The 26,615-nt window shown below is 36.2% G+C and overlaps 1 protein-coding gene across 7 annotated transcripts in view; it reads right to left on the reverse strand.

Moving 5' to 3' along the window:
• Positions 1-26,615, reverse strand: part of LOC136851570 (axin-1-like) — an 88,619-nt gene that overhangs the window by 56,270 nt on the left and 5,734 nt on the right. For 5 of the 7 annotated variants that reach the window (XM_067125836.1, XM_067125832.1, XM_067125838.1 and 2 more), the window contains 2 exons: positions 18,764-19,008; positions 666-882 (listed from right to left, as the gene is read on the reverse strand). In XM_067125836.1, the coding sequence (XP_066981937.1) occupies positions 666-787 (122 nt within the window). In that variant the 5' untranslated portion in view covers positions 788-882; positions 18,764-19,008. Of the gene's footprint in view, positions 1-665; positions 883-14,837; positions 14,962-14,983; positions 15,001-18,763; positions 19,009-26,615 lie in introns of those variants that run through there. The other 2 variants (XM_067125835.1, XM_067125834.1) reach the window with 2 other exon arrangements.

Below are 26,615 nucleotides of genomic sequence, written 5' to 3' on the forward strand. Positions count from 1 at the left end.
ACCGAAAATCGGTGGTTTTCAGCACCGATAACCAAAAATTGACGGTTTTCAGCGCCAATAACCCCCGAAAATCGCCGATTTTCAGTTAGCGGCAATTTTCAGTTATCATCACACCCTCAGAAACGGAACCCCGCCGATAACCGGGGACTGCCTGTATTATATAATGTAATTAAAACTACAGATGACACTTTTCACAGAGAACTGGATTTAAGCATACATCTATGCTATTCTATTATCAGTAATTTGACATTTGAATCTTTTTAGAGATAATAATATCATCTATTATACTTCAATGCTGATAAAAAAAAGAGAGCACGCCTTAATTACCCCCCTAAACCCCCAAAGATATGGAAAAAAAAGGAACACCATTCATTTGTTAAAAGAGGGTATTATAAAAACAAGGGAGAGAAAGGTTAATTTAGTCTTAATAAATGTGTGTGTGTTACATACAGCAATGTACAGTTGCCAAGTTTCTTAGCACAGACTGAAAGAGTCAATGCAGATAATTTTACTTTTATTGAAGCCCTTATCAACATATAAACTCACCATACAGAAAAGTAGATGAACAAGGAAAGGGCATTAGGTTACTGTTTCTATAACAATACAGTACTAGCATAATCAAATGCCTTAAAATATAGTGATCGTATTAATACTAGCAATCTTACCAGTGTTCTGAGTGAGGACCTTGCTGAGAGGAGCTGGCCGATGTCTGGGGGCCGGTGTTTGGGTCCCCCGCCTGCCCTCCAGGAGGTTCCCCTGGAGGGGGTTCGGCCGCGGTGCTGCTCATCTAGCCAACACCTTGGTGCTTGTGCCGCTGCTGCTGCTGCTGCTGCTGCACTCTCGCGCTTCACACCACCAACACACCATCCCGACGCCTCAAATCTTGAAAGCCACAGAAGAAATTATGAGAATGACAATTCATCAACAAATAAGCATATAGCAATGCCAAAAATCATCTTTATACTGAGAATATAATTAGAGACTAGAAATTTCTTGGCCTTTGAAATAAAATTTACATAATACATACTGCAAGTTTATCATCATACAGCACCAAAATTCCTGTATCATATTTCAAGATTCGAAAGTAAAATCAAATGGGAAATTTAATGGCCTTTGAAATACAGTAAACTGTTCATATTGATACATACTGCAAGTCTGTCATCCTAAAGCACCAAAACTCCTGTACGATATTCAAATTCAGAAATATAATCAAATACAGTGTGATGAGGAGGAAGGAGGTGAAGAAAAGAAAGGGAATACAAACCGATCACTTCTAAGACACTAACAACATATCTTTACCCCTTCACTGCAGCTATATCTCCATGACATGGGAGACAACCTAACATAATAAGAGTGATTTGCATGCGATGGCATTCATAAGTGCAAAACTGGTTATTAGTCAGTTCGTCTCACAAACAAGATCAGGCTTCAGAAATACCACGTCCACATTTCAATCACTGCGATACTTGAAAGAATTTAACTGAAAATGTGTATGACAATGAATGCTTTAATAGCAATATTACAGATCAAATTCAAGACAAAGTCCTCGTACAGAACTATAGCAAAAGACAAGAAAGAAGAAGGAAAAATAAAAGGTCTCCAATTAGTGCATATTCCTTTTAGGTACAAATGCTACTGGCAAACTTTACTAACATACTGAATAATGGAAGGTATTTGGCATAATTAGAAAAAATTTATGGCAAAACCTTACATAAGTTAACAAGTGCTATGAAGCTATTAGTGAGTTTCTATCTTTAATGCGATAACTTTGCAGGTTAGTACACTATTTTTGATCGCAGTACATTAATACATACGAGAAATGCACATTATAAGAAAACCTCCTCTCTTGTGTTATGTACTGGAAAATTACTTCCATCCAGCAGAGAACTTAACTATTCAAGAAAAATAGTTTTCTTAAAAATTTTTTTTAAGTATTTTACAAAGATTAAATATGAAATAAATACTCGTTTAAAGAAAAAACCTAAGTATCACCCTGAGAGATAAGGGGGCATGGTATTTACTGCGATTTCTTGGTGAACATGAGAAAGACCTCTTGAGCAACTAGAGACCACGTACAAGGCACCAGCAAGGCTGACGAGGATGAGGAAGTGCACAAGGAAAAAACTAGCTTATGAAGGGAAAAAAGTGGAAAAGGGCTGCATTAAAAGACGAAAAACACCTTGACCGTGATGATTAATTTCACCTTCTAAAGAACAGTTGGAGAGGGTAGATAAGAATCTGTTTCTTAAAAACACACTACAAGGGTTCACTTCTTGCATTATAAAAAATGACTAACTCACTACCATAACTAGGGTTGAAATTTTCTATTCTTACCTGAAAATGATTGACTGACTTACACCTCAAACTTGAGTAAATAGGCAGATTTGGAAAAAATTTTGTCACAGTTTCTACATTAATTAATTCTAAAATTAACAGCAGTTGAAACTCATCCACACAACTGTATGACAGATACATACGAAATCTACATACTAATTCAAAATATTTTCATCCCACTTTTCTTGGAGTACAAAATCTGAATGCAGTACAGTATTTTAAAACTTAAGCATTCTTAAACGTTTATACAAATGCAAGCCATCACTTTTGCTTTATGCCAAATATCATTGTGTCAATAATCAGATCCACAAACCACTCAAAAACCTTAAAAGAATTGACTGATTTCCTCCATATGGTGACCCCCACAGCACAGGTCATAGCCACATCCCCAACCATGACAAGCATTTCATCAGTCTATACTCATTAGACTACTGTATTTGAGGCACACTGCGGAGCAAGGGCGTAAGCGCCACTGCGGCTAGAGTTAGCAGTATGACATTTTTCCCCTGACTTTCCTCTATGCATCAGTACTTACAGTATGACCTTAGGCTTGAAACATTATGGTCTAATACGACACTGAACACAAGTACTTTTTTACCCTTATGGGATGTAGAAACGTGGATCAACAGACTCCCTTGAGCAAGGGAGCCTCTCCATTGTCCCTTTAAACCTGGTGTGGTACGCGCAGGGAGTATGGGCGAGCGAGCACTGCTGTCTCCACCCATCTCCCAATAGGTCTCAGTGGCAAATGAAAACGCGCACAGACTGGGTTTGCGTTTCTACTGGCTTGACGCAGCTCTCATCTTGTATAATGGGACACAGAGATGTCGTCCCGTCCTTTCTCTCGGTTCTCTCATTGCTGGCTAACACGCTGTTGTCTCACTCGTGGAGGCTCTGTTATTTTTCTACTTTTTATGAGTATTTTTGTAGTAATTCAATAGCGTATATATTAACTATGGCTGCTAGTGTTGATAATAGTGATCACCAAAAGATTGTTATTAGAGAAGGTGAAGCTGTTAATAGCGCTACAAGTTGATACTGCAGTATGGTATACTAATGATTTTGTTATTATGTTCAATTAATGTAGTTAAACTAAGAAGTTTATTTTTGATTTAACATTAATCTAAAAAAAATTCATAACCAAATTATTGATTAAAAATAAGAAATTACAATAAATGTTATTTGTTGCTGTTTACCTTTTTTTATATAGAGCCTGCTTACTTTTTTTGGTGTTTACCATGAATTTTTTTCTTATGTGTTGTAATGTCAATAACTAAGAGATGGCCAGAGAAAGTAAATTCAACCACAAAAATCATTATAATAAAGCAAAATAACAAGCCGGCACATTCTACTTTATCTTACATTTTATGCTACAGCTCAAGTATAACATATAATAATGCAATAATTTTTTAATACATATATGGTACAAAGACAAATTTCCTTTAAAATGGTGAAAACTATATTAAAATTGTATGGTTGGTTTCAGAGATACTGATGTTTGAAAACTTTAAAAGTGTTTTTCTCAGTTTGTAACAAACAGCCCTTGCATCCTTGCTCTGCTGGGCGCCTCATTTAATCTTGCTGATTTTAATAAATCACTTGTTATTCAAGCTGGTTCTGGGTCTTAAATTTTCCATCTTCCCGAGGCCCCTTTAAGTCTATCAACCAGTCATTTCTCTACTGCTTCTTTTATTATGCCAACATCATCCAGTTAACACATTCTCTGTATTTAAAAACTTGTCAACAAACTACCTTCATCATTCCAATATATATAGAGTACTTTGCCTCTTTTTTATCTTTTCCACTTTTCCTCAGCCACTCTCAAAACCAACATTTTCTCTTTTCCCTTCTGGCGTGTTGAGAACAAAAGAGACTGGACGATGAGCACAATCTAACAGGAAGTTAACCTAGGAAGTGGGCTGCACACGAACAAAATTAAGTGAAAATTACCTCTCAAAAACCAATCAAAACTTATAAAGGAGCATCAGACAAAGCAGCTTGGTAAAAATACTTACAGTAGGCTATATGGGAACATTATTACAAAAAGTAAACAAAATGCCTTGTATCAACACACACTGATCTACGTCAGCAGTATGTAGCCAATAAAAAATTCATAATGCAAACTGTACAGTACAGTACAGTTGACCAGCGCCTATTCCCGGTTCAGAATTTGCAGCTTCACCGATTCGCGGATTTTTCTGTGGAACTTATCCCCAAATTATTCATGAAAATTCTGCAATTCACGGATTTATTTCGTCGAGAAATACTATTCACTAATTACAGGCAGTCCCCAGTTATCGGTGATCCGGTTTTATGGCGCCTGTCTAGCGATGATAATAACTGGATTTTCGGCGATGATAACAGATTTTTGGCACCAATATCTGCTTCTCAGTGCAGATACACACCTAATAGAGGCACCGATAAGCCCCGAAAATCGTCAATTTCCGGTTACATTAACCCCCTGTATTCGCGGGGATGCGTACCACAACAACCCCCCCACCCTTGCGAATAGCTAAAATCTGTGAATACTTAAAACCCCTCTAAAAATACTTAGAACTGCCTATTTTGATAGTTCAAATGCAAAAAAATCTCTAAAAATGCTTATACCTGAGTATTTTAATAGTTTTAACACAATAAATGAATAAATGCATGAAAATGTCAAAATGCATTAATTAGTGCATATTTCGCACTGAAAAATACCACGAATGGGTGAATTTTCTGTGAATAATGTGTATATACATTCCACACAGAAATCGCAGAATAGTCAAGTCCGAGAATCATGAGAACGCGAATACGGGGGGTTTACTGTATTGGCAATTTTCGGTTATTGTCACACCGTCGGGAATGGAACCCCTGCCGATAACCGGGGAATGGCTACTGTATTTTCATTTTTCATGAATAAATAAAATTTTATAAAAAATTTATTTACTAATTTTCAAATATTAATATTAATGTAAACACAGCATATATCAAGCAGATGTATTTTTTTCAATGTATACTGAAATATTTAGGTACATAACTATCTTGTGAATTGCCAATGCCTCCCCTATCTATTGAAAAAAGAAAACAGGTCAGCCTCAATACTGTATGAGAGAAAATGGATGTCCCTGGATACAGGGGTAACTTAAGTTTTGACATTTAGCTAAGCCATATATTTTTAAGGGTAATGTTGTAAGATGACTTTGACATGAAATTCAAGTGTTTAGGATAATAATTTAAGGCATATTTAGTGTTTGAACTATTAAAATAGACTGTTATAAACATTTTTAGAGGTTTTTTTGGTGTTTGGGTCATCAAACTACAGTTATAAGCATTTTCAGGGGGGAGGATGTCAAGTATTCGTGGATTTTAACGATTTGTGGTGGTTGTGGTCCCTATCCCAACCCCTACACGAATCCTGGGGGTTGACTGTATTGGGATAAAATATATACGGATAAAATTGACTGAATCTAAAGAAGTCAACAAAATTTCATGTAACAGTGAATGTGAGAAAAATCAATAAAATTAAGTAGGCTGATTAAGGCTAAGTCAAGTGAGACTATATAAAGCAAAAAGCTTGATGGATGGTGTAGTAATAACTTCTAACAGGTAGTTCACCAAATGTAGAAGAGAATCAATCAGGCGTTATTTTTTGGTGAGTATTTTGAAGATCCAATTAGAACAAAATACACTTTGGCCAAAGTAAAAGTAAATGTTTGATTTGGATGAATACTTCATAGTGTACATTACACAAACTTTGCTTTTCACATGCCTTAACTCTGAGATAACAGTTTGAAGAGTTGCACAATTATTAACAACAAGCTTGATGGTGCGCGCTACGCTGCACTGGAACCTGGCACTGCCTGTCATGTCTCCCTTGCCCTCCCAATCCACTACCTACCCTCCCCCCAACTGGGGTGGGCAAACAGGTTTGCAGGAGGAGGGTGGATGTGTCATGTTCCCCCTACCCTCCCAATCCCCTATCTACCACAGCCCCACCCAGGGCAGACACACAGGTTTGCAGGAAGAGGGTGGATGCATCATGTCTCCCCAACCCTCCCGATCCCCTACCTACCCCACCCCCACCTGGGGCAGACAAACAAGAAAGATCCACTCGGATTTTATTATTTTAGATACTGATAAGATGCTTACATCACCTACAAATAGGTGTTAATTTTGCATCATGCTGCAAATGCACTACATAAGAAACTAATATCCACCCTTCCATTTATAGGAATCGAATTATAATGTTTGAATGACATAAATGATTTAAACTGGTCCACAACAAAGATGACAACTACACCAATCAGAAGCCAATAGTGTACAAAATGAAACCCAAGGAATCTCAACTAAATTAGGAATCTCAACTAAATTATGATAAAGCCCAGTATGTTAAAATGGTGCACTGTAAAACAACTGACAAAACTTTATGGTTTAGATCACTGTTAGATTCTGATAAAAAAAAATGAAGTCACACTCCTACAAACCCAGCCAGTCTATTTATTATATGGCTACCTAACAGAAATGGTCCACAAAATATTTTCAAGAGACTTTAGCAAAGTCTACTTAGACTATGAAAATTTCAGCAACACACCTCAAATTTCTGACTGTTATTTCTGTAAAATTGACTAGGATACTGTAAACCTCCTATACATAAAACTACAAAGGTTGACAACGAAAACAATTAAACAGTAAACAGCAGTTTCATGATTACCTATACGAAATTCTGACAAAAGCAGTACTTAATCACATACACCAGCAGTTTGAAATTTTCCCCTATAACCAAAAAAAAAAAAAAAAATTATAATAAAAACACACACACACAAAACCTATTCCAGCTCTCAAGCAAGATGTTCAACTTTCAATCAGAAGTTAAGGACACGTAAAACAACAGTCTGTACTAGTGTACACATATAAGGGCATTAAATATTTTCTTACTGGCATTCTCTATGCTGCCAATAAAAATTGTGTGCATGCTTCTACCAAAGTAAAGAAGAGAAAGTAACAGTTCATATATTATATGAGAATCAAGTCTGCTATAAGAGTCACTGGAGAATCAAGACTGCTATAAGAGTATAAGAGTCACGAGAGAGAGAGAGAGAGAGAGAGAGAGAGAGAGAGAGAGAGAGAGAGAGAGAGAGAGAGAGAGAGAGAGAGAGAGAGAGAGAGAGAGAGAGAGAGAGAGAGAGAGAGAGAGAGAGAGAGAGAGAGAGAGAGAGAGAGAGAGAGAGAGAGAGAGAGAGAGAGAGAGAGAGAGAGAGAGAGAGAGAGAATTAACTGCTATGACATGGTTGTAATGCATCATCCCTTCTTCTCGTCTTTCAAACTTATCATAAAACTTGGTTGGCCTTATCATGAAGATGTAACTTTAACATGTGTTTGCTAATTAAATAAGTCCTAGGTTACTAAACATGTATCTAAAAGCCTTCTGCTAGCTTCTTACACCATCAAACAGATTACAGGCCTACCAACTCATCACAATTTTTTCAACATATCCTACATAACCACTTCCAGCCTTAAGTGAGTGTGTGAACTCTAAATCTTCCCCGTCAGTAAGCATTGACTTTCAACAAATATATCCCAGAAAATGCAAAAAAACCTAATATGCACTTATCACTTATGGATATTAAAAAACACTGAAAAAAATGATATCCATTACAAGGACTTATACATTCCTTTCTGAGAATACAAACAAAAAAACTGTTTTGCAAAAACCTCTCTTTTCATATGTAGACACTTGGTAGATGGATATAAAATAAGGTTAAGGTTTTAAGACATCAACAACAAGTATGTAGTACGAGTTCCTTTAATCCCTTTCCTTAACAGTTTTCCTGTTTTACTTTTACCTTATGTATCTGTTAGCTTTTATCTCCATATTCTCCCTCCATATCACTACAGCATATGCATTTTGCTACTTTAGGCTACCCTTTCATGCATGTTACTTGTTAATATTAAAACTGAGCTATATTCAGTAAATCAGATTTTCTTTAACCTGTCTGATTTTGACTCCACAATATTTTTTTTTTTTAGTTTTAGCAATTCAGGTTCCCAGTGTAATTTATGGTTTGTGCATGTTCCTGGGTGATAAACCTGGTCTTCTTGTTTTCAGTATTCTTTGCTTTAAAATTCTGGCAATTCATAGCTCCCAGCATAATTTAGACATGAACACAAAGACTTCCTGTTTTATGTTAATTAGTTCTCTAAGCTTTGTGTATTTCTGTGCATATTAGCCTTGTTTACAAGCTACACACTGCCTTTTTGTCTGCTGAGCCCTTATCACACATTCCAACATCTCACAGTACCAAAGAACAGGAGACCTGTCCAGGAAATGATACAAAGCCTTGCCACAAACTTATACTTTACACTTCCATCTGTTGTTTTTTGTATGGTACCATGGGGATACCAGCCATAAGTAAGAATTCTGGTTTCTTACATGGAAGAGAGTTGCCTTGAACAAGGACTCCCGCACTAAATCCTCGTAAGAGAATATTACTTGCAGTGTGCCTTACAAGGCACGCAAGCAGGGTCTATACAGCATCCCTTCAGCCCCACCCACTTTCTGTCTATTACTTTTCATCCATTCCCTCTTATCTCTTATTTTGCTGCCCAACTGCTTTATCTTTACATTGACCAAATTTTCACCTTTCATTTATGACCAAATCCTTATAATCCCTCAGTCACTGTCTTGACTAAAACACTCCCTCAAATCTAATAACAAGTGATGGCCATTTCTAGTTCATCTTCTCTTCCATTCATTTCATTCCTTCACTATCTCTCTTAATTCAGTGCTTCAAGTAAACAGTTAAGCTGCAATGCAAGTAAGTACCAGAACTTGAAAACCATGTGCCAGATTAGATGAAGATATTCAAGGCTCCTCATGAACCCCAGCTAGTCCTCTTAAGGTGCTTACCTCAGCTTCAAGTCATGTTCTTAGTCAAACAAAATGTTACATATTTGGCATACTGTATATTAATCAATCTCCACAAATCCCAGAATACAAATTACCTTTCATCAGAACCACACCATTCTTCACAAAACCTCTTATCCAAAAACGGAAACATTGCTCCCTATTTATTAGCACCTGAAACAATGACTTCATGATCTTGGTGTACTCTACACAGAATCCATACAAGACCTAACACTATCCATGATAAAAAAAAAATCAGCTCAACTACCTGAAAAATACTGAAAAGTGGTTTAAGTAACATCACAGTCTGAGGAACTGTACACCAAAATTATCTCTTTATGACAACAAAGTTATGGTATGTACATTTATTATCCACAGCTTATATTTACCAACGTTTCCATTCCTCAAATGTCAAAACCTACACATCCAGAAAACCTAGAGATTTATGAGCGATTATAATTGTACATTGTTTCCACATTTTAGAAGTCAGTACTTTCACATTCAGAAAGTACAGAACTTCAAATATTAACGACAATAAGAAGTTTTATCATTTAGTATGCGTTCTTTCAACAGGGTTTAGGGTGCAAGAAAAATTAGTCTGTTATTGTATATAACTTGGTGTACTGTACTAGAAACACACTACAGTATCCAGTGCTGCAGCAAGTGGCTGTTAAATAGTCTGTTAAATAGTCAAGAGGTAAAAAAAAAAAAAAAAAAAAAAAAAAAAAAAAAAAAAAAAGACCCAAGTCCTTACTTTTCTTTAGCTTAGGTACAAACCCAATTTTGCTGAGTAATTTATTGGCAAACAACAATTAAGTTCTTGTTTGAATGAAACTAAACTGAACAAATACTAAATAATAAAAGTTTTTACCAGCATTTGAACACTGATTACATCATATAATTTGGAGCCTGGTTTATATATTTTTTATACCATTCAAGAGCTGAGAGGACAAGGGAGGGAGGGGGAAATTTAGTCAATGTAATTTGCATATTTTATACTTTATCCTACAACAACCACTAAAAGATTATGGGAAGAAATAGTTTCCTTTACCATTGCTCTACAATTTCTTTGAACAGTCACTGTCATTACTGATAAACACATTTCTACATGAAGCCACATAGTCTTCCAAACTCCAGAACAATAAAAGTGGCACAAAACAGTATGGCACTAAGTTGGGTTCACTTACCCTTCCATTACTTCAAAATAATGCAGCTAGCCAACATAAAGGTGAATCTAAAACAAATAAGAATGAAATAGAAATGGCAAGTACTGCATTTATTAAATCAAATTAAATCAAAACACAGTAAATTCACACACTTCTATCTGGCTTCTTCAACAAGAATATAAAACTGTTCACTTGCTTACAGGATTTTACTCAAAATGATATTTCAATTAATTTCATACCAAAATTATGTAACTCTCCCTGTTCCCTATGAAGGAAAATATGTAGCCTTGCATTTTTATCCTACTGTATTTCAAACCTGTATTAAATTATTAAGTCTAAATATAGGCTACACTTAAAACAAATTTCTTCTTTACTGAATACCAGTACTTTATTAACCAAGCAATTATGTAACCAGTTCCCTAAAACATAGCTATTTCCTCTAAAAACAATCAATGCACACCACACCAGTTTTTTTTCATATGATTGCTATTGCTTCATTTTCCCTTAATCAATACAGTATTTGAAAGCTGACAATTACTGATAAACCCTGCTGACTTATTAAGCACCTAATACTAACTAGCCTAGTAAAGAAATCCACAAGTGTTGTTGTACTTATTATATATACAAAATGAGAGCTTTTGAGATCCTGCTTATTTTGTATATATTTTTAATATATATTTATACTGACACCATTGTGGATTTCTTCACCACTTTAGTGACTCATGCAATTATGTGATTTTTATCAATAACCAGTCCCTCACCATCACAGAGGCCTTCTAACATCTCAAATATTAATCATAACAATACAAATGGGTACCCATCTTTACTTGTCGCAATGAGGTTAATTATCTACACAATGTGAACTCCATATAGGTAATAAATCATCTTCCTCGACAAAATAATTCTACACACAAAAAATGGCCTTTTTGTACAGAAAGCTGCTGTCTTCTAAATCTAGAATCATAGTACTGCGCTGAAGTTTGGCCAAACAGATGAACCTAAACACATGATCACATGACTTAGAACAATTTACACATATGCTTCACCCTTCCAGATATACAGCTGATGAGAAATACCGAAAACTATTTTCATACAGTATTTTCTGCACTGTACGATTTACTTGTGCTAATGGACAAATGAGCTGCTGTGAGTAGCTAGAGCATTAACTCATGGGGAAATGTCAACTGAAACTACCTTCATAAATATACTTAAATCTAAAGTATAACTTTCTAATTTCTTGTTTTCTCTGTTCCTACTGCTAGATGACCTTACTGGTCAGAGGGATCGAGGCTTCAACTATTTTATCCTTAAATTAAAGGCTTAGACAATAAGCCTGCCTACAGTTCCCTAAACAAATGGGTTTTCACTTGTATTTGAGTAAGAAAGTACAAACAGCTCTCTTAGCCACATACACACAAGTCAACATACACACACAAATACAGCAGAAGTGGTGGGAAAAAGGGGGCAAAATGGGGTAATTCCTTGTTCCTTCTAACCCTTAGCCTAACCCTGCAATTTACTCACCTACGCTACATATACACACATTAATGGGAAAATACATCAGTGCATTCCATACCTAATACTAAGTTCATACATTTACAAGGCTAGCCTAGGATACACAATTTACTCAGTCTACCCTACACATACATATAATAATGAGAAAAACATCAGTGTATTTCATTTACCTAAAATTTGTGAATATCTATGTAATAAGTTCATATATTAATGGATACCCTAGGCTATACAATTTATTCAGCCTACCCTATAGTACATAACAAACAATAATCTAGCCTAACCTAAGCAAAGAGGTTTCATAACCTGGCCTATCCTAGCTAACACAGAGTTAGAAAAGTATTGAAAGTGAGTATTATACAACACTACAGCAAAATACTACTATCACATATGAGGCAATGAAATTAAACAAAAATGAGTAAATTTTTAAACAAATATGTCTGTGTGACAAGCTCAAACATAAAGCTAACCTAGGCTATGGTATGAATTTCACAGCCTAAGCTATCCTAGTTAAGCTTGAGAGCTGGAGAGTTTAAGCACAAAACCACAGTCATTTCCTACATCATTAAGAGAGGAAAAATTTGCACATTTCACAGCAAGAGTTGTACTGGTCATCCTAAAACCTATTAACATAACCAATGCAACCATCATAGGCAATGAGACATTAATGCAAGGTAAAACAGAGTTCTAGTTTGTTTTCTGTTCATGGTGAAGGGACACCACTTACAATTTACAGTCAGCTAGCCTACTTCTGTTTTTAATATATTCTATATGCCTATATACCTGAATTAGGTAACGATTTCATGTTAAAAACACACTATACCATCCTATGAACACAGCCACCTTGTTATACAGCAATTTTTCAACCAGAACTGTGTGGTATGTCACAGTTCACAGAGGTTGAAATACTATTTTCATTTTCTCTTCGAGATAAGGTCTAACCTACAAATGATCACTTTTTATTCACTTTACCATATGGCACATGGTAAATGAACATGACTGCACAGTACCTTTTACCCAAGGTCAATACAAAACCAGTGTCATAATGATGCTGTAGAGCAAATGAAAAGCAAGTCCTACAATTAGCATAATTTACCCAATTGCAAAGTAAAAAAAGATTAAGAGACCTATCAACTATACAATGTCACCCCAACATTCATAATTATCTACATTAGTTACCATAAGAACTGAAACAAAAAAATAACAATCATTGTATTCTTTAAGGAATCTTGTTAGCAGAACAATCATATTCTTTTAAGGTGACAGATCAATAATCTGTCTAATAAACAAATATTCCTCAATTACAGCATAATTACTGCCTGCTCCTTGCAAGAAAATCTCATCCCAAACAAAGCAAGTGCCTCTCCAACAACACCCATATTTTGTTGGGGCAGCATGATGTGACACTGACCAGCTCCAGAGGCCTGTTATTCCCTATATAGAATTGTAATTTGTCATTTAGGTAAAGAAGTGGATACTGAAGCACAGTAGTATGGTGAAATCCATGGAAAAGGGGCCATGGACAGGGTCTTCAACCAGATGGGAACTCTGGCAGGAAGTGCATGAGTCTAAGGAGAGCATGAAGAGCTTATTTCACATTTAGCCCCATAAAGGGGGACTGACATAAAAACAGTGACAATGACGATGAAGATGACAGGATTTCATAGCTACTGAACAATCTCCTGGCTGTGTTGTAGACTTGGATATAAGATTAAAAGAGACTAATATTGCTTTCAAATACCGTACGCCACTTTTCACTTCCCTCAAAAACGGTTCATGAATATATATTTTGTTGATCTGTTTCATCAATTTCTTAATAATAATAATATGCAATTCATATTTGGAAAATGAAGTATGACTTCAAATGATCAATCTCTACTGAGACAACTCTTTTATATATCTAATAATAAGACAAAATGTGATTTTCAATCCCTCATCCTTTCTTTAAATCCTAAGTAATATTCTATTTCACAACCAGGCAATTTACACCTTATCCAAAAGCAAGCTATGCAAAACAAGATATTAATGCTAGAAACCATAGCTGAAAGATAACAGCTTTGAAATTTTACGGAAATTCAGTCCAAATCATATGAAGGCAAATGTTTTCCATCATGTCAACTTGGTATTACTCAAACATATCAACAGCAAAAACATCACTATGCTTTCTGGGGAAAAGTTCTTTCATATCATAATGAAAAAACACCAAGCAACCTTTGAAATCTCATGTCTGCAAAAGAAAATCTTACATAAACAAAAGTTAGATACTCTTAAATACTACCAAAACTTGTCTAAAGCCATAATGTCTCTTCAGAGGTCTGATTCAAGATCTGACACATGAACATTATACCATACATTGCTATGAGGCACTTAAGACTATACTGTAAAACGCTTACACACATACACCTGCATATTGAAACGAAAATTAGTAAATCTATGTCCAGCTTTACATCTTTGTGAATTCTAGCACAGCGGTAGACTTCATAAATTAAGAATTTTACAGCAGCATGCTATTTATGTTTATGTTCGTACATCTATACGCAAGTATTTAGTACACAATCGTACAGACACAAAGCACTGTGAATGCATTGCCACCTATTCAGGAACACAAATCTTTAGAATATATTTAAGAGAAATATTTAAATTAGATATTATTAAGACAAATCTTAACTGGCAAGTCCAATATATGCTTAATTCACGACACTACCTGACTGTCACAACATGAGGGGCCAACTACATGATGTTCCCGAACAACCGAAACTATTGGACTTTGTTTAGACATTTTATAATCCTTCTGTTCAGAAATATTCGGAGATGTTATAGGAACCTACTCGCGCGAGAACGTGCGCTCGGCCATTCCGCAACGACAAAGCGATCGATGGCCAACGCCAAGCAGTTTGGACAGAAAGGGAGGAACAATACCTAACCCATCATCGTCTTACCCATTCTATGTTAGTAGCGATGATCCAGGGCATCCAGGCCAACACAATAACACTATTACAATACAATAAGTGGGTAGAAGGAAGGGTAATGTGGTCAGCCCTGCCCTGGGCTTTATGAACTTCACCTTCCAGGTCAACTTGTTTACCTCACTCCCACGGATGTGATCGGCTCTGCTGTGGGGACACCCTATGTGCGTCACTTGTGTGCGTCACCCTACCACTGTGCACGCCCAGCAGAGGGGAGCAGTGGCCCTGGCCCTCCCCCCTTTCGAACAACAACAAACGCTTTTTCCCTGCCCCTCCTCCATATCCCAGGCCCCCATCTCTAAGTGCGCATGTAAACCCCCGATCGATGCGGCCGGTATCAGTGGTGGTCAGAGAGCGTCTCCCCCCAGCTTCCTCACTGCAGCCTCCTCCTCCCAGCCTTCGCCGGACATATGGCATATCGATTCCAGGGATGCCAACCACTCGTTGGCCTCTCCACATTTTTCTTAACAATAGATTATCCCAAGACGCCATCATAAAAAAGCTTGTCCTTCAAAATACAACTGCCTAATATCTTATTAGCAACAAATATATTTTCTGGGTGGAAGACAATGAATGATATAATTAACAATAAACAGTTAATATTGGCTAGTAATATTAAAGTACTTAAATTAGCCCAATTACAGCAACTTTATTCAATTACCAAGATACTTCAGGCAGTCAAATTCACAAGGCCAGAAACATCAATTAAAACATCTGAAAGACGCTCATACATAAAAATGCCCAAATTCTACCACAATCATAAAATTAATTTTCTGGGTTTAGCGTGACATTCAACGAGCACCAAAGGGGGAAAAAAAGGACCACTGCATTGTTAATAAAAAAGATTACACCTGTTCCTCAATAATTTTCCATTTCAAAATTCCCCAATAATGTTCCTAAATCAAAAATCCTATCGAAACCAGAAAAGCACACAACAAAGAACTTCGGCAGTCAATGGGCAGATTTAATAGACCCAAGATATAAAGAAGCTAACCAGGCTTATAAAAGACCCAAAAATAAGTGCACACAAACTCCTACCTACTGTTAATAACCTGTAACAAAGGTTCTCATCTGCTACCTGGCTTACCCAGTACTGCCATCCAGCCCACCCTCCCACCCCAACTACCCATAACAGCCCACACCCAACCACCTTACCTCCTACCTACAGTTTAACAATAAGATAAATATATTGCAAATATTTTGCAAAATTTGTGAATAAAGCCTAATAAATTGCACTTTAACATTCCAATTACATTTAAATCACACCATTATTCAAGGTAGAACAATAAACACCCCTGCTTTAGCCATCAGACTGTGACCTTATCACAAGTTACAGAAACATACTGAGAAATCTCAACTCGTTTCCAGGAAGTGGTTCAATATGGAGCACAAGCACATACAGGTGTTTACTTTTCACTGCCCAATTATAAGGCTAAACTAATCATCATGTATCTATACTGTTGTCTTTTGATTCAGTATATCCATATTTTGAAGTGGGAAAAAAAATTTATCTTAAAAAAAAAAAAAAAAAAAGAACAACAGGGTGTGAGTGTACATCATTTTTTACAAGATTTACATAAAACCATAGAAGCTGACATTCAATGGAACAGTAAATTCTATTTGAATTGTCATAAAACCACAACACTACAGGAAACTATTAAATGTTTGAATGTATCCAACACAAGTAGCTCAATTAAATCCTTAATAGGACTTGGAGAATTCTAAATTTCATACCCAACTGACTTTGAAAATCTCCATAGCTTCCTCCGTAATGATAAATAAATGAAATACACTATATATTACCTGAAATTTCACAATACTCAAAATCATTAGCTTTCCCTAAATATCCCTTTTCCAAATGCAAATAAAATATATAAAATACCATAACAGGATTACTAATCAATCACTCTCTCTGTATCCAATCCATCCACTACCCCCAACAGTCCACTTACAATCAAATATCTTTCACTGCTTAAGTCAATGGAGACAAATAAAATAACTTGGAGAAGTCCAGTTGAAGCTACAAGCTTTACATTTGAACACTATGAATGATCAAATATTAGATACAATACAAGAAAACAAATTTAAGAAATATACTCTCTCACTAAAACTGAACTAATGAGACTATATGGAGGCAAAATACAATCTGGATCGATAACATATGGATTCTGCTCACAAGAACTAAACAGAGGAAGCACCAAAATATGAGCAACAATGAGGTAGCGTAAACAAAAGAGAGAGAGAGAGAGAGAGAGAGAGAGAGAGAGAGAGAGAGAGAGAGAGAGAGAGAGAGAGAGAGAGAGAGAGAGAGAGAGAGAGAGAGAGAGAGAGGAGGGGGCCACGCTCAGTCTCTCCAAGACATAACAATTTGTTGCTTTAGTACAAAGTCAAATAACCCAGGTAAAATAACACAATACCTTTTATTCAAGATAATCTTAACAAATATGCATTCATTATTAACAAATGCTCAAGATTTAAACTCCGCCATTTTCCTTTGAATAAGATAAATCAGCTGGATGACTTTGCCAATATGGAAGGGATGCTCCTGCTCAATACTGCTGCGTAGAACTCCAATCTCCTACCTCCCCTTTTTCTCCACAGCTGTTCCCCCTCGAAGAATGAGGAGCGCGTACTATCCCGACTCCCTTCAGCACAACCCCCTACTACTATTTCCCCATTCGTTTCCCTGGTTGCTCTTCCTGAGAGAGAGAGAGAGAGAGAGAGAGAGAGAGAGAGAGAGAGAGAGAGAGAACAATCCCCTATTATTATTTCCCCATTCATTTCCTTGGCTGCTCTTCCTGAGAAGAGCAAGAGAAACCCACATATACTGGAGACAAAGCAATATACAGTATACCTTGCAAACAAATCACAAAAGATTCACACAAACCAAAACAATAACATACCCCATTAAAAACAATAAAAATTCAACTGCAGCTATTGATGAATTATGAACAAAATATCAGAGTAAACTACACAAAATTAAAAATATAAATGATTAATAAAATAAGTCTATAAAAAATAAAATGCAAAAACAAACATTTCTAATCACATGGCCCCTTAAAGTGCAGTGGTGTTTAAATTTACATATTGCAGACAAACCATTCTGTGGTTATATACCTTGGGAGTTTCCACATCTCTACACAAATCTTTTATATAAAATTACATTCGCTGGAAAAAGCTTGTAAAATCCAACAGCTATCACCCCAGATAATTTAAATTCCTTTTATACCAACCTAAATATTCATGACTGACACACAAAAATCATAAAAACTCCAATTTTAAATACAGTACGTGTCATTTTCCTATTGAGTAAAATAGTTTGCTGTGTGTTTTTCTCCAACATGCATAACCAAACCACACTATAACTTGTACTATGTAGAGATAAAAAAAAATTAATATGGTACTATTTTATTAAAACTCTTGTCTTCCCACAAGGCCTTCATGGGAGTTCTGAATAGCCTCTCCCTCAAATTCTGATGATAATAATAGCAAGGAATATCCTGCAGCTTCCTGTCAGACAGAATGTCTAAACATTAAAACAAAACCACATTCACAAAAGTAGTTCCTGATAACTGAACTGAATACATAATTATATTATTCCAGGTTGTGGAAGACAACAATGGAGCAGGCAGAGAGAGAGAGAGAGAGAGAGAGAGAGAGAGAGAGAGAGAGAGAGAGAGAGAGAGAGAGAGAGAGAGAGAGAGAGAGAGAGAGAGAGAGAGAGAGAGAGAGAGAGAGAGAGAGAGAGAGAGAGAGAGAGAGAATTAATGATGCCAACTCAAAAGTAAGACAGCAGGCGAGTTATAAAGAAATACAAAAGCCTAATGGCATGCAGGACACAAGAGAAAAAGCGATTGATTGAATAAAAAAGGAAAAAACTAATGGCGTATAAGACTCACAAGGGTCTGCAGGCAGTCCAGATGACCAATCACAACGCAAACATGGCGTGAACAAATCTAGCTTCTGTTCTATCCATTGTTCCCGCCGAGCACACGCTGAAAGGGACAGCTGACCCCCAAACCCTTGGGAGGCCCTTGTAAGCTCAATGTTTGTTTAGCTAGTAGTTTTCCTTCAGCACTAGAGAAGAGGCACAACTTCAAGTTCTTTCTATTTTCTCACTAGTGCAGTATTGAGGGTCCAAAGTCTGAAAAAACAAAGAATTATTAAAAAATAAATCATAAAACTCTTTAAAAACTCTAGAGCACAAAACATTTATGGAATTAAATTAAATAACCACACAATGGTTCAACTCCACTCCCCCTTCAGCCCTTAAGATGGCAAAAATGTTGGGCTCTAAGGACGATTATTTCGTTTCCAACCGTGGGTTCGACAACCTTTCCGGCAGGGAAGGAAATCTGCTGCGGCTGCCTCAAGCGTATGAATTTCGTCGCCCCATTCACAAGTTCCTTTCAGGTCACATTCTACTCCAAGCGCACCATTATCCCCTAAAAGCTACACACAAAACATGCCATTACCGGCCTACTAAAACGAACCAAAAATACTTTCCAATCTTATAACTTAAAAAATACAACAGAAAGTACATTTAGATTTCATGGAGGCTAACACTCCATTCCATTCACTTCATATTTTTTGCTCTGGAAATTTTACTGCAGGAAAATTACACTAGTTCCACAAAACCAGATTACAGCACAACGGAATCTAACTTACAAGTACATACAGTATATTTTACTAACAATTTATTGCGCGTACATGCGCACGCACGCGCACACACACACACACACACTCTCTCTCTCTCTCTCTCTGTAAGATTAAAAAAAAATACTGAGATATCTTCCCTAACATTGTGCCTCTTCCTTTCATTTTATGTATAAAAGTTTCAAATGTGTGCAGTCAGGGAGCAAATAGACAGGTAAAAATATGATATGACTGACAGGTCCTCAGCCTAGTCAACCATGTAATTGCCTTCTCATTGTTCCCTTAATTGGATATGACCTTCCTCTTTTTAAGGGGCTTCCAGATTTAAATGTCCCCTAGGTATGGCATTTAAACTAGGCTACACCAAGACAGTATGTGTTATACATCCTTGACGGAAATATGCTGTAAATTACTGAATTAATAAAACTGAAATCAATCTACTGTAAATTACTGAATTAATAACACTAAAACCACAATACAGTACCACACTATTCATTGATGTTGCATGAGCATACCAATTTTATGGTATAAAAAATCCTATGGCAATGAGAATGATTAAGATGAAAGAAACCAGCTTCCAGTTACATTTTAAAGTTTTTACTACAGAAAAAAAGATTAAAAAAAGCTCCAGAAACTTAGAGTTTTGGCAACTTCTTCCAATGTCTATCCCTCAACAATTCCAAAAATACTGCTTCTCAAAAATAGCAATTAGTGAGTCCAAATTTGTCTACAACAATTTTTAGGTATCTCAGTATACAGAAATGAATTTGGGAAGGCTGCTAGCCTGTATCATACACACATCAACTTAACTCATCTAGTCCTATTTCATCACACACTTAAGTAAAATCAACAACTAATATTCATCAAAACTGTGTACATGAAAACAAAGCAATACAAAAGGCTACATACTAAAGTAGCTGAATGTAATTTGCCTAGTCAGACTAAAATACCCCACAGTCCAGAGCTGTATTAGAATTAATGGTGCTTTTCAGCGGAGTAAAATGACAATGACATCACTCCTATCTTATTTCAAACTAAACACTAAAGAGATAAACAAACCTGATTATGTCACTTTCATGAGTGCAATGGGTGCTTAACCTAATAAATACAGGAGTATCAGGAGTTTCAATGTTTATGAATTTTATCAAGTGTCCAAAGATTTCAATATTTAAGAACTTTATCTTGTGTTTTAGTATCTATGAGTCTGATGTAGCTACTTAAACTTTCTAATAAGTGAACATTACAACAAACAAATCCCAACCCTCACTAACCTGACTACCTTTATTTAGATGTAATCATACATTCTAACTAACAAAGAAAATCATCTTACTCTATGTAGTATGGTATAGCTGTATACGGAAGAAAACTTTGAAACGTGATGTTCTGTACTACATTCTTAGCTAGAACTTCCATATTAGCTTTACAAGAAGTGGTTGTACATACAATATCCTTGCAACTTGATCATGCACATTTTTGGAAGAAAAATCACTGACCAGTGATTACATATCAAACATAATGAAGTCATTTTTTCCCACACCAGTTCCTCATAGCCTCTTAAAAATACATAAACTATATAACTACCTCTGTTTCAAAATGGAAATCTCAATTTAATAAGTACAGTACAAAATTTCACGTAAGGGACTTGTATGAAAAGTCTTTTACTGTACTGATATATGAAGCATTAAACTGAATACCTCCTCAGCATATGTGTCAACTGACAATGCACTTAAATAATCCAAGCTGCAAAAATGAAACTCATGTTTATGTCTATCAACATAAACAACTAAGGGTTGGCCCCTAAAGAGTTATCGCCCTAAATGTAAATAAATGATTCAACTCCTCGTGGCCAGATAATATTGATAAAGGAAGGATGAAGAATCCAGGGAGGATCTGAGGACCTTGCAAGATGAATTCTCCTTCAGGAGAGTCCTACATCTGGTCTGTGGCATCTTTGACCTCTGATGGCTTTCCCTACTGCCTAAGATACATCAATGGCTTAGCTTCACAAAAATGACTTGATAGCAAGGGGCTTGACCTGCCCTACGTGAAGTAACTCTTCATTATCCTTGGGATGTCATGTTATAGATGAAACCAAACCCGCTCATGGGGGCTCTTAGAACAACATTACCACCTGAATCATAGAACTGTTACATCTGGGAGTCTTTCTCTCTTGCCTGCCTTCCTATTTACTCAATGTATTTAATGATTAATTAAACCGTTTAACCCCATAGTTGCATTTTTTGCACAGTAAAACGTGCCTGCACATTTTTCATCATGTTTGAGTGCAGGCACATTGCTTATAAACCCAACAGTGTCTAACCACCTCCCTTGGATAACACATGCATTGGAATATCATGTCCTTGAACTACATTTCCCAAAGATATTGCCATCTAAATCTGTGTAAAATTTTCCGATTCCATGGCTTCACACCCAAAGAAGTAAATTGCTCAAACAGTTGTTGTATTCATGTGTTCTCACTATTTCTGTCATATCATAATTGTTCCTCTTGCTTATAGAAGCAATTCAAGCAATTCCTTAGCTCTCAAGAAATTACTGGTCTCATAACTTTGTTTCAAAATTAAATAAAATTGGATGATGCCAAAATGCAACAATGGGTATCCCATCCTTTTTGAGTGTTGCATTTTCACAACAGGAGTATAGCAAAAAGATGACTCTGCTTTTGGCAGAATATATATAAACTTTTTCTATGACCACTTTACATTCTGATACACCATTTCAATTAACAATTACAAAATTTCCATTATAACTAGAGGGATAATGTAAAATTGTACATTGAAAAACTATTGTATCATAATATAAGGTATACTGAATGGCAATACTAGCCTATGCATTTCAAGTGTCATTCCTACAAAGATCCTAAAATTTTCTTTTGATTTAGGTACTAATATTCAAACTATTATCCAAGAACACCAGAAGACTTTGTATTAAATTAAAAAGAGCAATGGAAAGATGGCCTTTAGTTGTACATAATAACCAAGTATCACCATGTGATTATATTGAGTCCAAATACCTTGCATTATTTTTTGCAACATTGTAGTGATGTGTGTTCACATTACATCTTTTCATTTAAATTTTATATCAACCTTTGCATGAGTGGATTCTCTCAATTTAAGACCCCACATTTATGAATAATATATGAATATCTGTTATTCTAAGTTTCTATCCTAAAACAAGACAATTATGTTTCATTTTAATTCACTCCATTATTGATAAAAAAAATTCTCATTCAATTATTCCAACTTCATCAGATCATAAAATAAGAAAATTGAAATTGAGTGAATGCAAAATTGAGTACAGTAATAAATACACTTTCCTTGCTTGCCCAAGCAGTTTATAGGAATGGAATGGAATATAGAGTTTAGGCTAAAGGCCAAGTACTGGGACCTATGAGGTCAGTCAGCACTGGAAAGGAAACAGAATAAGTGGGTTTAAAGGTGTAACTGGAGGAAAACCTCCCAGTTGCACTATGAAATAATTGTTAGGAGAGGGTGGATGGCATGACAGAAGGAAGGTAATATGAACAGAGGTACAGTAAAAGGAATGAAAGGGGTTGCAGCCAGGGGCCGAAGAGACGCTGTACAGAACCTTTAATAATGCCTACAGTGCACCCCATGAGGTGCTCTGATGGCACTAGCCCCCTACGGGGCCAATCAGTTTATAAGTCCCCTTTTATTAGTATGAATGATATCTGGCTTGTAGTTTAAAATACATAAAGAACTGAAAATTCGTACATTTTCTAAGTCACTGATGTTCCCACTGTTGCATTTTTGCAACATCTGTGACAGCTAGGTTACCCTGCTTGCAATTTTGCAACATTTATTTTTTTCCCCTTTTTTCCTTATATACGCCTTCAAAGGGAATTCTGAGGCTAGCTTATGGTTTATCCAGCCAATATCTATCATAAAAAAATGGATTGCAAATCTTTATTTTTTCTTGGCATAAATGGGGAAATGATTTGTAATAAAGGGTTTTTACGATACAAATGTTCTTCAGACAAACCCATTAATTATATGGGACTATGCCCTCCTCTAATCCCTGGACTCATTCAACCCCTAACAGAGCAAAACAACAAGAGTGCAAATGCAAGTGGATGTTGGTGGTCAACCAGACAGAGCAGGTTAAGTTAAGTATACCTTGGTTTTACCAGACCACTGAGCCAATTAACAGCTCTGCTAGGTCTGGCCCGAAGAAAGATTAGACTTATTTAACGTGGCTAAGAACCAATTGGTTACTTAGCAATGGGACCTACAGCTTATTGTGGAATCCGAACCACATTATAGCGAGAAATTACTTTCTATCACCAGCAGGTGCATTCCCATCAGGATAGAAGTGTAACTGGAACGGGTTCTACAAAGAATAAGGCATCTTATGATTAACAGGATGTAAAGAACAAACACTGCCATGGAACATGCATACAAGGTGATTAGCCCACTTTAAAAGCTTGTACAGTACAGTATATAGAAAACATTAGAAAAACAACAAATGCAGCACAGTACATACATAACCAATAGGCTATATATACACAGTGTTATTAACTGAAAAACAGAACTTGCTTTAAAGGCTCACACAGTATACAAAAACTTGAGAAAACCAACAAATGCAGTACAGTACAAACTTAACCATTAAATATACAGGCTGTTTGTTATTAACTGAAAAGTAATCAATATACAGTACTACAATAAAATATCACAATGACATGTTGCTTCAAGGTAGCTTATGCTTCTCTCAAAAGAATTAGAGTCTGGGACAGGACGATGACAGATAACAGAAGCATCCACATGCTTAGCCTAATCAAGTACAAGTATCATCACTGCTGTTTTGTAAACTTAAATTCAGGAAGTGCTCTTCCAATTATCTTTTAATGTTTTTGTTTGTAAAAGAAATGCTGAAAATCTTAGGTAAGTCAGAAAAATTTCACTCTGCAACAATTCCAGTAATGTAAATGGGTGTGAAGAAATGTATAATCTACAGGTATTCCCCCCCCCCAAAAAAAAAACCATTTGCTTGACATTGTTCATATTGTAAATAAAATAAACTTGCTTAGCTAAAAGTAAAATCTAATGAAACAAGCTATGAGTGTATGGGCAAGCAATAGGTGAGTCATTGAATTAGAAGTTGTAGAACTTTTATGTCATCATGGCTGTACAAATCAATATGTTAATGAGAAATCAGCAAGTAACGCTTGTGAAGCTATGGGCCCTTCCTGGAACATGTTTACTAACACCCCCCACCCCCCCAATAAAAGAAGGATGAGGGTCTTGTTTTGGCCTATGTGTGGAATTTCTGTGAGACTGTCATATTCTACACTCACTAACCAAAGATAATAAAGACCTATATTTATTGCTCTTTTGTGCCTGGTTGAAAATCAGACAAGAGCAGGTACTATGTGCCCGTTGACAGTAATGTTAGAATAAAACAGAATATAGCATTTACGCCAAAGACCAAGCAATGGGACATATGAGGTCATTTGGTGCTGAAAGGGAAATTGAGAGTAGAAAGATTGGAAAGTGTAACAGGAGGAAAACCACACAACTGTACTATGAAACAATTGTTAAGAGAGACTGGATAGCCTACACTGCACCCTACAGGGGACACTGGAATGATGACAGGAGTTACTAAGTCAGGCTTGTTATTGTGGGCAGGTCAGCACAGATGGCCTACAAGTGTTAAAAAATTAAATGAATGATTTGCATTCCCATTGTGATTCTTAATCTAAAGCCAGGTTCACTGATAACATCTTCAATTAAGTGTTTTTCCATGCACTTTTCCCCAGCCATTTCAAAATGCCACATAAAAAAAACTTCAATTAAGCAAGGATTGTGTACGTTCAGTACTGTTAGAGAATTCTCTGGTCCATCCACATTTGAATATCTGGTGGTAGTAAGTGGAAGCACTCACTGCATGTACTTTGCCACCTAACAAGACTAGCCTAGTGCAGGTTAAAGATCAAGGAGTCATATTCTCACCAATAACACTTTTTACTTTCTGAGATAATGATTGTATCCCAAGTCAATGTGTGAGACAAAACATTTCCAGTTTTAAAAAACCAGACATAGTCTTCATGCACTTATCAAAAAGCATTACGCCAAGTAATGTTCATAGTGGTAGCACAGTGGTTTTAAGCAAATGAAATCAAATGTTGCTTAGCTAAAAAAAAAAAAAAAAAAAGGTTTAACTTTATAAGTAAATGACCCAGCAACATGCAAGTACATATAGTATAGGAATTAAAGGTTATGGAAATTTCAACATCGTCATGGCCTGAAAACTGACACGTTTGTGTCAAAGGCCTCTACAGTCATAAATTGGGGATTATGTTCAAAATGTGCCCCTCTCATACTTAGCATTCTCATAACTCTCTTTTTCTGTAAAGGCTATATTAATAGGTGTTTTAGTCAAATTTTCTGTGCAAGAGTACAGTATTCAGGTTTACTTCTCTAAATAATTACCTGTTGCCATTTGAACATACATAATGTAGGACAATCTAAAATGGCCACATACGTGCTAAGCTAGCTTCGATTGAACAAAATGCCCCAATTTTAAAAGAGCAGTGAACAGGAGCAATGTAGATAAAAATAAAATAAAACCACCAACTAACAAGATAACCGTACAGTAGTCGAGGAAAGTCACAGCTGAAGCAATCATGTCCAGTAGCATAACAACCTCTCAAACTAAGGAGCATCAAAATCCAAAATGCCACCAGAAAGACAATTCCACACTTCTACCGTGGAAAGAATAAATCTTCAGACAATGTTATACTGCAATGCCTCAGCAGAATATAGGCTATATGCTGATGTTACAGAAGGAATAGCAAGTACAAATGTTTTACATTGATGGTGGAAGGTTAACATGAAATGGCAAATTTTTTAAAGTAACTTGTATTTTTCCTAACATACAAACCTAAGGTCTTTACATATGGGATTAACTTTCAGCAAGCTGGAAGTGCGGCCATTAAACTTTGCAAGGTTGGTTATGGTAAGTTACCGATGGTAGGGGTGGAACACCACCCACCCACTCGGTATACATTCAGTTCTGCGAAGTTTACCTTTTGGCCCAGGTAAGAGGTGGGCCCTTAAT

The sequence above is a fragment of the Macrobrachium rosenbergii genome, chromosome 23 (assembly GCF_040412425.1).
Source record: "Macrobrachium rosenbergii isolate ZJJX-2024 chromosome 23, ASM4041242v1, whole genome shotgun sequence".
NCBI classification, from domain to species: Eukaryota; Metazoa; Arthropoda; class Malacostraca; order Decapoda; family Palaemonidae; genus Macrobrachium; species Macrobrachium rosenbergii.